Below are 17405 nucleotides of genomic sequence, written 5' to 3' on the forward strand. Positions count from 1 at the left end.
TGTCTATTCCATATTTATATATTTCTACATTTATCTATGTCAAGTGAATGTTTGTCTATGTGTAGCACCTTAACACCAAAGCAAATTCCTTGTATGTGTAAAACACTACTTGGCAATAAAGCTTCTTCTGATTCTTCTGATTCTGATTCTGATCTATTGGCTCGGGACATAAACCTTTACATCATTTCATTAATTAGATTGATATGATACTTAACAAATATGACAGTGTGTGAATTGAATGTGAATCCACAAAAAAAGGTTGTATTTAAGCACTTCTGGAACTTTCTGTATTGGGAACAGTGGGTGTTGCAATGCGACATGCATTGTACAATCCCACTGGTCAACAGTCCATGTTGTGAACCGCAGTGCTACCTGAGAACTCAAGCTTGGGTCACACACACATGAATCCTGCAACATCTGTCAAAGGATTATGCAGTTGTCTGTAATCCTTCTGTTTCTCCAGCTGTGGGGGATTGTGGAAGTTTCTCTGTCACAGAATGGTAAGTGGATCTTTATACTTACTGAAGTGTTATGACTTAGCTTTGTGGAGATACAGACTGTGTTTAGATAAAAAGAAAATACTGAACAGAATAATTGATGCATCAGTGTGTGCGGGGAAGTGTTATTATTATTAGCATTATTTTTGTCTCAAAAAGATATTTGTATAGACTCATCTTTCTATTCTTGCGTTTCCATACAAAATGTTTTGCAACACTAAACTATTTTAAAATCTTTTTTGTAGGGATGAATTGTTTTTTTTAGCTTTGTTCATGAAGGTTTTTATGGATTAATGTATGTGAAATGCATCCTACCAACATACAATTTGGTTTAGCTAATGGCTACAATAGTTTGGAAAAATTGTGTCCCTTGATGAAGATCATGCAATTGAAACATTGTTCATGTAGTCTTTATAGTTACTCCCACTCCCACTCACCCCCTTTTCCATCTGTATATGAGGCAAACAATCGATGACACAATGTTAGACAGTGGGACTTTTCTCATGTTACCATGTTTTTGTCTCTTAGTGTGTTCGAAGCTCCCAGATGTTCCTCACGCCCATGTGTCAGAAGAGACCAAAAAAGCTGAGTACCAAGAAACAGACGTGATACATTTCACTTGTGAACCTGGTTATATATCAGATCAAACCTCCAAATATGTATGTACAAGAGAGGGCTGGCTGACAATCAGTCAGGGAACGTGCTACTGTAAGTTGATGGCCTTTCTGTTCTACTCTTTCACAGCATAAACATAAAATGGGAACAATTTGAGGTTCAGTGTCACAAAGAACTTTTGCTATCAAACCCTCAGCGTTGCCATTAATTGTGCCATTGTATTTCACGTGGCAGATCTGCTCTACCACGTGAAATACAGTTGCCCTGCAGCACCTGCACAATACCTTAAATTAGGACAGTTGGACTGAATGATCGATGGGTAGTGTGGTACAGTGAGAAGTGATAGGCATTGTGGAAATATACTAATGTGTCCAAAATCACTCCTTGTTCAATCATTCACTACTCCCTATATAACAGATACTCTACAGTGAGCAGTAAATTGAGATTTTGAATAGCACAAATTCAGACACTCCAAGTAAATAGTGGAGCGTAAATACTAAGCAGTAAAAGAGGAGGGATTTCGCGTACAGCCAAGGTCTTATGAGTGCAGGGTTGGGAGGGTTACTTTAAAAATGTAATCCGGTACAATTACTAATTATTGTTTAAAAATGTAATCAGTAACGTAATCCAAGTACCACAAAATAAAAGTAATGTAATCGGATTACTTTTAGTTACTTTTGCCAAATAGGCAAATGAAGACAAGAGAATTATCAATGATGTGTTTTCTGCTCAGTGTATTTTTAGAGAAACAGAATAACAAAATCTCCTATTCCCAAAATCCATATTTAAATGTTTTTTTATGATATGCTATATGTCCCCACTATGGCAGTATCTCGCCCATCAATGACAAAAACATTGTTTTGTAAGTATTCTGATGAAGTTTGTCATTTGGAAAACCATTTTACAATTTTGATTACTCATTCTGCACTTGTATTAATTTAACATCCAATGAAAACAATATGAAGCTGCTGAAGCATAGTGTTTCTGGGACCAGGCCCCTCTGATTACTGTACAAAAACACACTCACTTTCTTCACTGATTCTGGTGAAACTGGATCATATTTGATGGAGAAAAATTAGAAATATGGAAAAAATATTTTTCTAGTTTTCCCCCGGCTGCTCTGCCTCAACTCTGTGATTCACAGAGTTTCCTGATGGACAGATAGCTTTACTTGTTTACTTGTTGCTGAAGTTAGTTAACAGCTAACTAGCTGCTGTTATTAGCTCAGTTAGCTGTGCAACCACTGGTCAAATTAGCTTACTCTGCCCGTACTAGGAGATCGGAGCACCGGGGGAGTGTTAGAGTTTCCCATAGACTGAATGTTATAAGGTGTTACAAATGTGGTTTTACACAAAACCACATTTGTACTGTATCCCACGTGGTCTAACTGGCCTCTGTCGGTCTCGGAGGCTCTGCTCAGTCCTGGTCCAGCGTGTTCACTCACTGGGAGCTGGAACCAGTCCGCACAAAGTCTGCATGATGGGGTGGGGGCGTAAACACACATTCGGCCCTACTGGCGACACGACCCTCCTTTGCTTTGGGTTTTTACCATAGACTGTATATAAAAAACATATGTGGAGGAAAATAGCGTTTTCTATTTCATGGAAACCTTTTGCTTAAAGTAATCTCTATGAGCAAAAGCGGAGGTAGCGTGGGTGCATGGGGGCGGACAACCCAGGGCCCCTGCCGGGGGGGGGGCAAATAACTACATGGACTATGAAGTTTAGCACTAATGATTGTTGAGGACTAAATAAACACCACCGTTACATGACGCTGTGCCAAATCGTGAGAATTCAGCAGCGTCATGACTGAAACAATCTCTTCACTCATGGTTTCAATGGTAAACCACCACAAGAATGACAATTACCAATAAACACACAATATGCTATAAATCATAAAGTAACATTTGTATTTCAAACAAATGGCAAACTTATTAGCACATTTTAACAAAACTCCCTTCACCGTCATGCATCATGGGAATTCGGAGGGCAGGACGTAGGCTGCGGTTTGTTCATGGTGTCAAAGTCCACTGGAAGCCTCTCAGTGTTTCAGCAGCGAAGCGTGCAGCCTGCCCCACGTTAATGACTTGTTTTTAATTATTCTTTTTGTGCTTCTACTACATCCTTCAAAGCTCTCTGTGGCTTTGCTTTCGTTTCTTGTCTTGACTGGTGCATCTAGCAACTACCACAGGAGCATTTCAGAATAATAGAGTTTTGCCTGCTAGATTTTGCCGACATGTTTATATTTTGTTGATTTGGTGATGAGTGCTTGCTTTATGTGCTTCTACTAAGATTAATTAGGCTACATAATAAAAATGTTTCTTTTTTTGTCTGATTTAACTGTGTTTATTGTTGATAAACGATTAGAAGTCTGTACCGGGTATTTTATTTTGAAAATCGACCGGCTTTTGTGCCGTTGCTGTGTCTGACTTCCTGCTCGGTTCATCTGCTCTGTGCTGCTTGACGCTGGGACGCTTCTGGGACACACTGCGGCGCTTCTGGTGTGAGCACAAACATTAAGTAGAGTGGCTGCAATCAGCTCCGACAGCAGAGAAGCAGACGGACTCAGTGGACTTTCAGAGTGAGTCTGGGGTCATGTCCATCCATCCATCCATCCATCGCCAATCCCAGCTGTCATCGGGCGAAAGGCGGGGTACACCCTGGATAGGTCGCCAGTCCATCGCAGGGCTCTGGGGTCATGTAAACTTGGTTAATATGACTTTGTAGCAGGGGGGGGGGGCACGATGAAGCTCCGCCCCACTGTGCTGAGAGTCTATCTCTGCCCCCGCCTATGAGTAATCCCCAATTTTACAAAATGTACCTGTAATCTGATTACGTTACATTTATTTTGTATCCTGATTACGTAACACCGTTACATGTAATCCGTTACTCCCCAACCCTGTATGAGTGTTTCATGTTGTTCAAATATTACACATATTCAGGATTGAGAGGGCTAATATGAAAGACTGGAGAACGACTATTAATGATTTTTGGTCTCCTGTGAGTTGTTTCCACAATTCCATGAAGCCTACTCCATCTGAGATCCATGAAAGAGGGGACAGATTAATGTCTTTGACCTCTATAATATCCACAGACTTCAATTGTTTTCAGTTATTACTTTTTTGCCTCCTTTAAAAGTGACAGGCTGAGAGCACTGACAAGTAAAACATCTTACTGAACAGGCTGCATCATCATCTTGATACGCTGTTCATGTGCACTTTATGGTTAAATGTTTTAGTGGTAGCGCTTCAGTGTTGTGGTCATTGTTTAGTCACGTTATGTGCCCAGCACCTAAAAAGAACTTTGGATGAGTCAACCCCACACATACCCCCCCTTTCTACAGTACTAAACATGTGCCATACAACTGATGAGACAATGTGTGTAATTTCTTCTTCTTTTCCCATGCCGCCATGGCATTGTTTGATAGCATGTTCAACGCTGCCAGATGTTCCTCATGCCCACATTTCAGAAGAGACCAAAAAGGCAGATTACCAAGAAGGAGACGTGATACATTTCACTTGCGAACCTGGTTATACATCAGGTCCAACCATCAAATATGTATGCACGAGCGGGGGCTGGTTGGCAGTTCGTCAGGGAACGTGTTTCTGTGAGTTGACTGGCTTTCTGTTCTGAATGTCTTCTGTTGTTGTTGATCATGTAGCACAATAGCAGTAAATAGCTTACACTGTTGCAAATTGCAGTTAATTATATTTTTTGAAGGTCCCTTTCAGACACAGAATTAATTATGTAACCCTAACCAGTTGTTTTCTAGAAAAGTTGCAATGGCAGTCTGCTTAAGTCAGACCTAGTAACATTTCCATAGCATTTCCAACACAGCTCAGGTTTAAATCAAACTTAATTCTTTAATCCTTTCTTATAACAGGTAGTCGATTTTTAAACCTTTTGAAACTCATCATGTGTGAAGAGCATAGTGTTTAAAACCAGTTCTTTCAGGTTCTGTTTAAATGTTTCATCTAGATAAAGTTGAATGGTCCTGTGACTTGACATGAAAATGGATTTAGATGTCAAGAGAAATGAAACAGCAGAACTGCATTTCTCTAAATGTGATCTCAGTGGTGTTGAGCTCTATTCTCTGCTGCAACCCTAGTTTGTGATGTACTTCACCGTCAGTGACCTGACTGACTTGTATTTAGTTCCAGCTTCCAGCTGTGAGCCCCCTCCTGCAGATGGTGGAGTTACAGTAAAAGGTTTACCACAAAATGAAGAACCCATACTTCCTGACCAATTCCTCACATTCAGCTGTGGTCCTGGGAAATATCTGGATGGCAGTTCAGTGCTGATATGTGGTAAAGATGGACAATGGAATAATCCATTCCCCTCATGTGAAGGTAAATATAAATAAAAAATAATAATTCTGTACACACTGGTTATGTGCTACTTAATTGTGGAGCATGTTGTAATACACTAAAATGACTGCAAACATTATAAGGGTGGCCTCTGTGACACATAAACGGAACCTAAGAGTTTTTCATTTGATAATATCCGTTTTATTCTTTCCAGACATCACTTGTAAAGTTGGAGTGATGCACCCTCATCTCTATGTAGCTGGACTCCCAAGAGCAAATGAAACAATGAAGACTGGACATAAATTACGGTTTCAATGCAGTGATCAATACACATTGTATGGGTCTGAGGAAATTGAATGTTTACAAACTGGGCAGTGGAATACTCTCTTTCCAACTTGTGCTGGTATGTTCACTTTGGTTGGTTAACCCTGTATACGTTGATTTTACCCCCTTAGTTTATCCATCTTTTAAAGCACTTGAACAACTTGAATATTAATTCTCATAGAAAATGGTAAAAATTGATGGGAATAAGAAATATATAATATATAATAAGAAATATATAATATATAATAAGAAAAATCAGAAATATTTTATGGTTGATTAGCGAGATAAGAGACATAGGATGTTGACATGTGAGTTTCATTAGATACATTAAGTACAAAGTGTAAGAACAGGTCAAAGCAAAAGTTATATAAGAATATTACAGGCGTTTTCATCATATGTACCTTTTCCCCTCAAGAACCTACATTTACATATTTGAATTAACATATTTTGAAGAATAACATACAAGCATCAGATCTGTATATAAAACAATAATTAAACCTGCAATTATAAAAAAATTTTGGTCACTTGGGGGGACATGGTGGTACAACACTGACCATCATCTTTTAAGTTGATATAGCGAACTTCTTAGCAAAGAGTTGCCTGTTTAAACATGCAGCTAACATACAGCGATATTTGCATTTTTTTAGACTTGTGTTTATGACCACCTGGCAAATTAATCCAATATTCAAGCACCTTATTTCTCTGTTTTGGTCTCCACTAACTTATAATGAAAATATTTGGCTCTTAAGCTACTAAATACTCCATTTTCATTGCTAATTCCTTACAATGTCTGCTGTTTGGTGCTGGCAGTTAACAGTAAGTATTTAGGGCTTTTTTGCTGAAACCCCTACTTGCTGATGACGATAACAGTGCTATGAGAGCAGTGAGAATGAAACAAAAATGCTGCTGGCCAGAAAATCAGCAGAGAACTAAACATACTCTAAACCTCTGCAGAGCTGAGGGGAACTGCAGCGTTGGGTGATAATTCTATGTAGATTCATCACTATGACCACAAAAAGTAGTCATGTGAACCATTTTTATATGGAAATATTGATTATGGACTGTTTAATAAAAAAGAAACATCTAAGTAGATTTAAACTTTAGTAAAAAGACGTCCCCATGTACTCGTACTGTATCTTTGTATAATTCAAATAAGCTGTAAATGTACATGCATTGGAGGTAAAGTTACAAAGATTTGGACCTATAAGATTTACATCAGATTTGGGTCCATGAAACCCAAAAAGTCAGATCTTTAGTCAAGTATGCTACTGTTTATACTAAATAAACCTCTTCATGAAACAGATTCTCTTACAGACAAATGCAAAGTCACAGATGTACCAGCCAACGTATACATCCCCGTATATGTACCAAACAATCAACTACGAAAAGGACAAAAGTTAAGGTTTGAGTGCAGACAGAGAGGACACTTTCTTCGCGGAAATGCATCGGTTGAATGTTTAGCAAACGGACAGTGGAGTGACCCCTTCCCAACATGTGGACGTAAGTCACTTCTTTCGTTGTCCCCTTACTCCTTATTTAGGTAAATGATGGAACAAGATGATCCATGACTCAACTTTCGGATGGTTACCACAGTGCACTACAATCTCAGAAGGCTTGATCTGCTGTTTTCCCTGCTACCCTGACCTGATGTGTATTGTCTTTGTGGCTCTTGTGTTGTTGACATTTACATTTTAAAATTCAAAGGCAATAAAATATGTCATCTGTCACTCTGCGTGAAAATGTCATAATTTCTCCACAATAATAATGAACCTGTACTTTCTCCGACATTGATCACATTCTTTTAGCTCCTTTGGGTTGTAGGAGACCACCGCCCCTTACAGATGGAGATATCAAGGACAGTGTTCTATTCCAGTACAGACATGAAGATAGAGTTGAATATGTCTGTCCGAACTTGTACATTATGCAGGGTGGACCTTACAAAACCTGCAAAAATGGTGAATGGGTTGGACAGATAAGATGCCTCAGTAAGTTTCCTTTTCCTACTGCATTCTGTGAGGATTTTGCATAATGTCAAACAGATTTTTGTTTCCAGTGTTTGCATGTAGCAGTTTGATTTATGTCAACATTACATAATCATTATACAGACACATTACACAAGGACTAAAGACTAATAAACAAACACATAGTGTTTGGTGAAAATGTAGTTAAAACAGGAATGTGACTTCTTGGAATCTGTTTAATCTTTTAAAAGACTCTGTCTTAGAAATTTCCATGAGATAACATGTAAAATCATCACAGAGAGACAAACAACTAGTCAGCTAAAGGTACATCAAGTCAAACCTAGATGCTAAGATAGTCTTAGCTAAAGCTAAAGCTAAATTTACCTACTATTTTTCCCTAGATGTTATCTGTAATTAACAGAAAGTCAATGATCACAATAAAGTTTATATTCTTTAAAAATGAACAGTTTAAATGGACAATGAAAGGCGAAAGAACACATTATGTTTGTAGATAGTGTTTCCGTTTGAATATCTGCATTTTTTTTTTGTTTGTTTTATGTACTATTATTAAGCTAAAAAAAGATATGAAAGACAATCAAGACAATATTACCTTTCTATTTATTTCACAATTTGCTGGTCAGTAATACTGTATATGTAGAGTTTCGTAATAGAATATGTTTCCAATTACATTTGCGACTACATATTTAGTTTCCAAGTACACAATGTTTTTTTTAAGTTCAAGACTAGAAATAATTATATATGGTGCATGGTGTACAGTCGTTCCTGACATAAAAAAAATATATATATATATATCTGTTATATCTTTCAGAACCCTGCACTGTGGATAAAGAAGCCATGAGAAGTCACAATATTGTCTTCAGATATACAGCTGATGATAAGCTGTATTCAACACATAATGATGTAATCCAGTTTATGTGTACCAGAGGAAGAACACATGATGGAGTAAAGGAGATGCGCCCGAAGTGTGTTGACGGTGTGATGCTCCTGCCCACTTGCCAGTAAAAGTTTATTAATCAACTGAATATAATATGATAAACATGAGCTGGTTGAACAAACATGTAAATGATTAATCAAAGTAAAGAGTTAGACCAGTATCTATACTTCCTGTGTGTTGTAATTTTAATAAAGCACAGCTTTTCACTTTGTATGTTTTCAGCCTCCAGAATCATAAGCATGTAGCCGATTAAATATGTTATGGTAGGAACGTCTGTTGGCATATGATGTTAAAAACACTACACCACCATTTATATATTTAATTTGATTTCCCAACATCTGATCCTGGCAACAAAAGCATAATTAACATGTTTATGGTTATGTAAAGGGACTTAAAGCACTTGGACATTGTTACAAAAATATTCTGGTCTTGGTTAACAGATAATGCTGATGTTATTCTATATTTTTGTTATTAAAAAATTTCATGAAAAGATCAAAAACAACCATGAGTGGACTGGCCATCGGGAATTTTGGGAACAATCCCGAATGACTGGTCCATTGCAGGCAGTTTCTTATGTTCAGCTGGGCCAAACCAATACTTTCAGTATTGAAGGGGGACGCAGGTGATCCTCATTTTTGCTCAGAACTAATTGGCTCAACGGTGCCGATTGACAAGCACAAAAGAGAAGGCAAACATGTCGAAAAGAAAGAAAGACGCGAAAGAAAAGTGTGGTGCCGAAAAATTAAGAATTTAGAAGAAAGAAATGTTGGTATGAGAGGCAGCTAAATGTGTCTAATTAACCGACCTCTTAGTTGGTGGAAAGGTGCTATAGCAGGCACAGATGAGGCAATACCCAGCACAGGCACTGATAAGTAATGCATTTATTATAACCTGAGATTATTTATACGCATTTATGGCTATATATATACATATAGGCTATATTATATATTTATATACAGCTCTGGAAAAAAATTAAGAGACCATTGCAAAATTATCAGTTTCTCTGGTTTTACTTTTTATAGGTATATGTTTGATTAAGATAAAGATTTTTGTTTTATTCTACAAACATTCTGACAACATTTCTACCAAATTCCAAATAAAAATGTTGTCATTTGATTACTTGTTTTAAGAAAATGGTCAAAATACTAAAAAAGATGCATTGTTTTCAGACCTCAGAAAATGCAAAGAAAACAAGTTCACATTAATTCTTTAATTAAAATCTTTAAACAACACAATACTAATAAATCAATATTTGCTGGGATAACCTTGATTTTTAATTACAGCTTTCATGCGTTTTGGCATGCTCTCCACCTGTCCTTCACATTGCTGTTGGGTGACGTTATGCCGTTCCTGGCGCAAAAATTCAAGCAGCTCAGCTTTGTTGGATGGCTTGTGACTCTCCATCTTCCTCTTGATCAAATTCCAGAGGTTTTCAATGGGGTTCAGGTCTTAAGATTGGGCTGACCATGAAAAGATCTCGATCTGGTCGTCCGCCTTCCATACCTTGATTATCTGGCTGTGTGGCAAGGAGCATTGTCCTGCTTTAAAAACCAATCCTCAGAGTTGAGAAACACTCTCAGAGCAGAGGGAATCAGGTTTTCTTCCAGGATAATCTTGTAAAATGTGTGATTCATTAGTCCTTCACAAAGAGAAATCTGCCCAATTCCAGCCTTACTGAAGCACCCCCAGATCATCACTGATCCTCCACCAAATTTAACAGTGGGTGCTTGAAGGCCTCTCCAGGTCTCCATCTAACCATTAGACGACTAGATGTTGGGCAAAGCTGAAAATTGGACTCATCAGAGAAGAAGACCTTACTCCAGTCCTCTACAGTCCAATCCTTATGGTCTTTTTCAAACTTTGAAGGGCTTTTTTTCTAGCTTCTTCCGACTTCAGCCCTGCCTCTAGGAGCCTGTTTTGAACAGTCCTTGCCGTGCACTTCACCCCAGCTGCTGTTTGCCATTCTTTTTGTAAATTACTTGATGTCATCCTATGGTTTTTCAGTGACATTCGAATGAGTTGGCGGTCAATTTTGCCTAGTTAACAAGTTGCTGAAAATGTAGTTAAAACAGGAATCTGACTTTTTGGAATCTGTTTAATCTTTTAAAAGACTATGTCTTAGAAATTTCGATGAGATAACATAAAATCATCACAGACAAACAACTAGTCAGCTAAAGGTACATCAAGTCAAACCTAGATGCGAAGATAGGTAGTCTTAGCTAAAGCTATGGCTAAACTATTTATCACTAGATGTTATCTGTAATTGACAGAAAGGAGACTCCAGTTAAAGTTAATTAGGTTTGGGTCCAGAAAGCCTTTAAATACCTTTAAATCACATATTTACATGCATTTAAATGGTAGATTATTTTGATTTACTTTAAATAAAAACACAGCTAACTATGGGTTGTAAATGATCACAATAAAGTTTAGATTCTTTACAAATGGACAATGAAAGGCGAAAGAACACATTTTGTTTGTAGATAGCGTTTTCCTTAGAATATCTGCATTTTTTTATGTTTTATGTAGGCACTTTCTCTAAAAAGATATGAAATTATGGCAATATTTCTTTTCTATTTGTTTCACAATTTGCTGGTCAGTAATACTGCATACGTATGTAGAGTATCGTAATAGAATTTGTTTCCAAGTACATTTGGGACTACATATTTAGTTTTCAAGTACGCAATGTTTTTTTATTCAAGACTAGAAATACAGTAATTATATATGGTGCATGCTGTACAGTCGTTCCTGACATAAAAAAAAAATTATATTTACCTGTTATCTCTTTCAGAACCCTGCACTATGGATAAAGAAGCTATGATAAGTCACAATATTGTCTTCATACATAAAACTGATGAAAAGCTGTATTTAACACATAATTATGTAATCGAGTTCATGTGTATCAGAGGAACAAGACATGATAGAGCAGTGGGGATGCGTCAGATGTGTGTTGATGGTGTGCTGGTCCTGCCCACTTGCCAGTAAAGGTTAAGGTTAAGTGACCCTAGATGGATGGACAAACATATAAATGATTGACAAGACAATTTATAACGTACTGATCTTCTATATCTACTTCAGTTCTGCTAACTGTGACGTTTTTAATAAAACATATCACTCAGTCTGTTTTCTTCTTCCACAATCATATATATATATTTTAGGAGAGAAAACATCTATACACATTTCTGCATCAAGAATTTAGTTAAATAGAACCGACACTAATTTCTACGTATTAGTCAACAGTTGCCTATAGAGGATTTATTTTTAATGTATTCAACAAAACATCCATGTTTTAGAAAACATAGGGACAATGTATTTTGTGTAGCACACATTTAAACACATTTTACACATTTAAAGTACTGTATTTTAATTCCATTTTATTCTACCTTACACTGCAGCTCTACTATATTTCAGAGGCGAAATGTTGTACTTCTAATCCCACATCTATAGTACCTTGTGACTTTTCTAGGGCTGACCCCGAATAGTCGAAGATTCGATGCTTCGATGGGCGGAGCCTGATTCAACTGTCAATCTCACAGTCGAAGCTTCACAACGGAAATGAGGATCCGTTGTGAAGCTTCACCATTTTGGCGATATGGGGGTGCTTAACGTCTGCTTATAAATAGAAATACCAGTTTTCTCCCAATAAGGTAATGTGCTGCTTATTACAATATACACTTCAACATATAATGCTGTAAATAAAAATGTGAAAAGAAAGAAGCTTTTAATAAATGTTTTTAAAGTTTCTAAATAAATCCAAAATTCTAACGTTAACCCTTGAGGAAGGGGTTCTCAGTGCGCATGTGTGGGCGTAATGTGGATGTGTGTAGTGGCAGAAGAGCACCTGCTGAAGAGACGGAGCCCCAACTACTAAACCTTAGGAGATTATCACTGTTCAAGGCTTAAATTCAAATTATCTGCACAAATTACTTTTTCTTCCATGAATCATCTCACGATCCCTTAGATTTGTCTTGTGACCCTGTAAGATGGGGCCTGAACCCTAGGTTAGGAATCAATCACCAAACACTTTATAAAGTAGTTTGAACTAGCTCTACCTCAACCAACTGCAAAAGCAACATACATTGTAGTATCAGTACATTTACAAAGGTACAAAGTACCACTTTCACCACAGTATATATGCAGTATGCTTTAAAGTCTTCCTGCCATTACCAAAATGTGTCCATTATCTCCTGCACAGTGAATGGTGATATCATGAGGAAACATAATACTCCATTCAAATTTAGCCATGACAGAAAGCCAGTATTCAGCCCATGGTAATGAACTTGAGGTCAGGTGTACCAAAGGAAGACCTATTGGTACAGTGAACTTGTGTGGGTTTTGATGGTGTGATCATCCTGTCCTCTTGCCAGTAAAAGCTTTAGTTAACTGGAAGTGACATGAGCTGGCTGGACAAATATGTAAATGATTAACCAGAGGAAGAAGAGTATTGTTGAACAGTTATGCATCAATGATCTGTCCCCAATTTTAATTTCAATAAAAACTTACAGTAAATTAACAGTTTTCATAGATAACATCTATCTGCAGGTGATTGCTCACTGGATTAAAATAGGTTTAATAATGTAGTGGCAAAGACAAAGTCTTAACATAACTGCATGGCAGACAGCTTGCCTATTGCTTGGAAACATAGAAGTTCAGGGAGCTAATGTGATGGTAGCATGTCCTGTCATGCTGGTGTGTTAGATGTTAGCTGTTTAGATACAGTAGCTGACAAACTAGCCTTGAAAGTTGTTGCACCATCACCAAGCTTCAAAGAATCAGAGATGATCTTATGGCAAAAGTCCAAGAAATCATTGTGCTGTTGTCGGGAGTAGCTCCCTAAGCAGAGTTTCAGTGGCTAAGTCAATGTTTGTCCCTCGACATTTCTGCTAATCAGAGTATTTCTTCCCATTGGAACTGCACACATTTGAAGAAAAACTGTACATCCTTGTTCTCTCTGAAATGTATTTACCAACACACAAACTCAGTTGTGTGCAAAGGGCACAAAAACTTTGCCTTTGCCTCATGGACAGCTTCACCTGCAGGCCACAAGATTGTTGAACTCATGAGCTCTATGACACTCCACTCACACTGCACTGATCCATGGATGTCACTTTACACTCACTACATTATACTACTGCTATACTTAGTGTAGTTACTTAATGTTTACAACCTGTTTACATCTCAACAGATTACTACCTGTGCATAACTGTACACATCACAGCATATATATTTATTTTACTGTCTGTTTACCTGTCTAATGTATATGAGAGCATGTGTCGTGTTGCATGAGAGTATGTGTTGAGAGATGTTAATTTTCTGTATTTTGTGTTGTCTTTGTAAAACTGCAGGACGGAGTACTAAACCAATTTTCCTTCGGGGACAATAAAGTATATCTTATCATACTACATTTTAATAAGCAGTTTATGAGCTTATGATCCATCAAGTGCATATTTATTCATCACAGTAAATATATTTATATGCATACTTGTCTAGAATCTCATTATGTATATACACTACTGCACAACCTGTTTACATTGCAGTTTAGCAATTTTACTATTACTGAACAGGCTGCCACAGTATTATATTTACTTCATATTTAATTTATATTATATAAAAATGATTCCTATATTTTAGCTGCTGCACCATCATTGATTCTTGTTAGATTTTGTTTTACTTATATGAGATCTAAGAATTTCATTGCCAGCGACTGCTTCACTGTAATTGTTGTGTGCATTCAAACTATGTACATTTTATAAATCATTTTGTCTGTTTGTTTATTGAATATGACTTTTGAACTTATAAACAAACATGTTATGTGATGATGTACAAAGTTCTGTCATTATGAACAATTATTGGGGGGGTGCTGTTTAAGTTACACAGTGCAGTTATGCAGTTATTCTTCTCCAGTGAAAATATCAATAAAGCTGTATTCTGCCTCTTCGTGTGTGTCATATTACAAGAGTAAATGTCAACAAATTGTATTTTTAAGCACAAGGCTAAACAGATTTTAATTTAATATACCAAGTTAAACCATAATTGCAAAATACTGTCTATTGAGGTTTATTTACATTTCTAATCTCACTTGTTGTTTTGTGAAACTGTGACCCAAATTTATTTGTATTAGCAGTTGAATACAGTTTCTAGAGCAGTGTGCCTTATAAAATATGAGTTATACCATTATTTCATAATATAATGATTTTGTGCTGGTTGTAATTTATGCTTTATTATTATATATATATATTATAATTATTGTGTGTGAATGTGTGTGTGTGCATGCATGTTTGCTTGTGTGTGTTAGAGGGAGGATTTTGGGATAGGTTCCCATGTTTCTAAGACTTGCAAACATGTGTGTTTGTCACTGCACTGAAAGACTTTCATCTGTATATCTCTGAGGGGGAAAACATTAACTGAGCCACAGAGTGGAGAATTCCTTCAAAATGAGACTCTTTCACCTCCTTTGGCTTTTTGTCCTGTGGCTGAACTTGAATAAATCTTTCCAGCAGAATGGTAAGAATGTCGGATTTTCTCTGTTGTTTTACTGCAGTTAGAAAACAACAATCATGCATATCTTTGTATCAGTAAATGCAAGGGGCCTAAGAGACCATCTGAAAAGAAAACCTTTTTATTGCAAAAGCAAAAGTACTGTTTTTCAGAAATAGCATTAGACAGACATGATTTACAGAATGCAAATGTTGTCAGCAATAACAAGAAAAAATACAGATGGAAAGAGTCACATATGTATGCAAGGATGGATATGTAGGATGTTTTAATTAAACCTGCCAGGAAATAGACTTTGCTGATACTTTTTATTCTGTTGTGTTTTTTAACCCCTGTTTTTTATGCATGCGCTACAGTTGTTCTTTAACCTGAGTGGCCAAACCAGGCTTATTAACTCCTAGAAATGTCCATAAAAATAACTAACTAATAATAAAAATGTAAACTGTCGTCATTGGAAAGGACCAGGTATGAACCTGCTTTCAGAACAGAACTTTTTCATGAACAAATGCAGTTATTTTCTTTTATGTATTCTCCAACAGAGATAAAATGTACAATACCCATTATTGAGAATGGTTATGTGCTTGGAGACATCCAAGAGTACAGAGAACATGATGTCCTGCATTTTGTGTGCAATGCTAAATATAAATCTGCTGAAAACAGAACTTCAAAATGCACAAAACTAGGAATAAGAGCAGACTGGATCCCCACACCTGTGTGTGAATGTGAAACTGAGTAATCAAATTTGTTGGTTCTATCTCACACAGGTTCCCACCTCTACTGGACTCTATGGGTACTGCCTCCACCAATAACAGGCACGCACGTGCCCACTGAAATTTTTATCGTGCAAGCAGCTGACCAATAGGGCTTCGCTACCGATATGTGCGTGACCTATAAATAGCAGTGTCCCTACTGCCTCAGCATCCTTTTTTTTCAGCTTCGGCGAAATGCTCTGGGTGGTGATAGCACAATGGACCCAGGTTCAATTCCCCACTGTGACACGTCCACCAATGTGTCCCTGAGCAAGACACTTAACCCCTAGTTGCTCCAGAGGCGTGCAACCTCTGACATACTGTATATAGCAATTGCAAGTCACCTTACAAAAGCGTCAGCTAAATTAATATATGTAAGTATGTATGGATGCCTTCTTCCCCACACACACATTTGCACACTGGTCAGCTATTCGTCTCTTCGGTTCATCGATCAGTAAAACCCTGTCCAAGAAGAGTCTGGCCAGCTGGCTTCGTGAGTGAACGCCCAAGCCTGTACACTGGCAGGAAAAGATGCACACTCAGTGGTGTGTGCACATTCCACTTGGAGTGTGTCGAAGAGATCTGCACAATAGCACTGTGGCCCTTACCGAGCCCGTTTGCGCTTTTCCATCTCTTGGATATGTCAAGCTCCTTCTCGGGATCCGTGCATACAAAGTGCGACCTAGGATAAAGTTAGGATTCGATGACTACTGGGTGTATAGGAGAACAGACATCGGCGGTGCCCGACGTTTCAGTGAGAAGTCAGGGCAGTCCAGGTGTTAATGGTCAGGCCAAACCCCTATCGGTCCAGCAACCTTCTCAGGGGTGGCCCACCATTCTCTCACTAAAGTGATGTGGTGGTTGGGGCTTTGGCCAGACTGTGGCTGACCGGGTTGGTGTGGTAGACTTTGGCTTGTCACAGCTAGGACGCACAGTCATCGGGCTCCACCCACTGTAACGTCCAGTAGAGGGCGGAGCCTGTGTGAGATAGAACAAAGCTTCTAAAATGGTAACCCTAGTTGTATAAGCACAGGCGGAGCCCTCTACCGATGAGCCCTACTGCTCCGACACTGTCTGCTGAAGAGGCAGTCGGATGCTGAGGCACTGGGGCACTGCTATTTACACGTCACTCGCGTATCGATAGCAACGTCCTAAATAAAAGTTTCAGTGGGCAAGTGCGTGCATGTGATTGGAGGAGGTAGTACCCATAGAGTCCAGTAGAGGGCTCCGCCTGTGCTTACAGAACTAGGGTTACCATTTTGGATCCGTTGTTATATCACACTGACTAGTGAAAATTAGTGGTGGATGGATGTAATGGTGCCATAATGTGCATTGTTACAGCAAACTAATAGATATAATGCTTTGCTTTACAACAAATGCAGCAATGGAATGCAAATTGCCATCAACGCCACTAGGAACCAGGTATGAACCCCCTTACAGAAATGTGTTTTCACCTGGTGACACAGTAAGAGTCATTTGTGGAGAGAAGTACGGGATTTCTAACCA

At 38.0% G+C, this 17405-nt stretch overlaps 1 protein-coding gene across 2 annotated transcripts; it reads left to right on the top strand.

The window, feature by feature from the left end:
- Window positions 1–417: 417 nt before the first annotated feature.
- LOC123971192 (complement factor H-related protein 1-like) lies at window positions 418–8869 on the top strand. 2 transcript variants are annotated; one of them, XM_046049884.1, is made up of 8 exons: window positions 418–500; window positions 1026–1205; window positions 4539–4718; window positions 5266–5460; window positions 5633–5821; window positions 7045–7242; window positions 7548–7727; window positions 8533–8869. In XM_046049884.1, the coding sequence occupies exons 1-8, from the start codon at window positions 431–433 to the stop codon at window positions 8724–8726; spliced, it is 1386 nt and encodes a 461-aa protein (XP_045905840.1). In that variant the 5' UTR covers window positions 418–430; the 3' UTR covers window positions 8727–8869. The 2 variants fall into 2 exon arrangements, with proteins under 2 accessions (XP_045905840.1, XP_045905841.1); XM_046049885.1 differs by having other exon boundaries at window positions 7057–7242.
- The last annotated feature ends 8536 nt before the right edge of the window (window positions 8870–17405 follow it).

The sequence above is a fragment of the Micropterus dolomieu genome, linkage group LG05 (assembly GCF_021292245.1).
Source record: "Micropterus dolomieu isolate WLL.071019.BEF.003 ecotype Adirondacks linkage group LG05, ASM2129224v1, whole genome shotgun sequence".
Lineage (NCBI taxonomy): Eukaryota > Metazoa > Chordata > Actinopteri > Centrarchiformes > Centrarchidae > Micropterus > Micropterus dolomieu.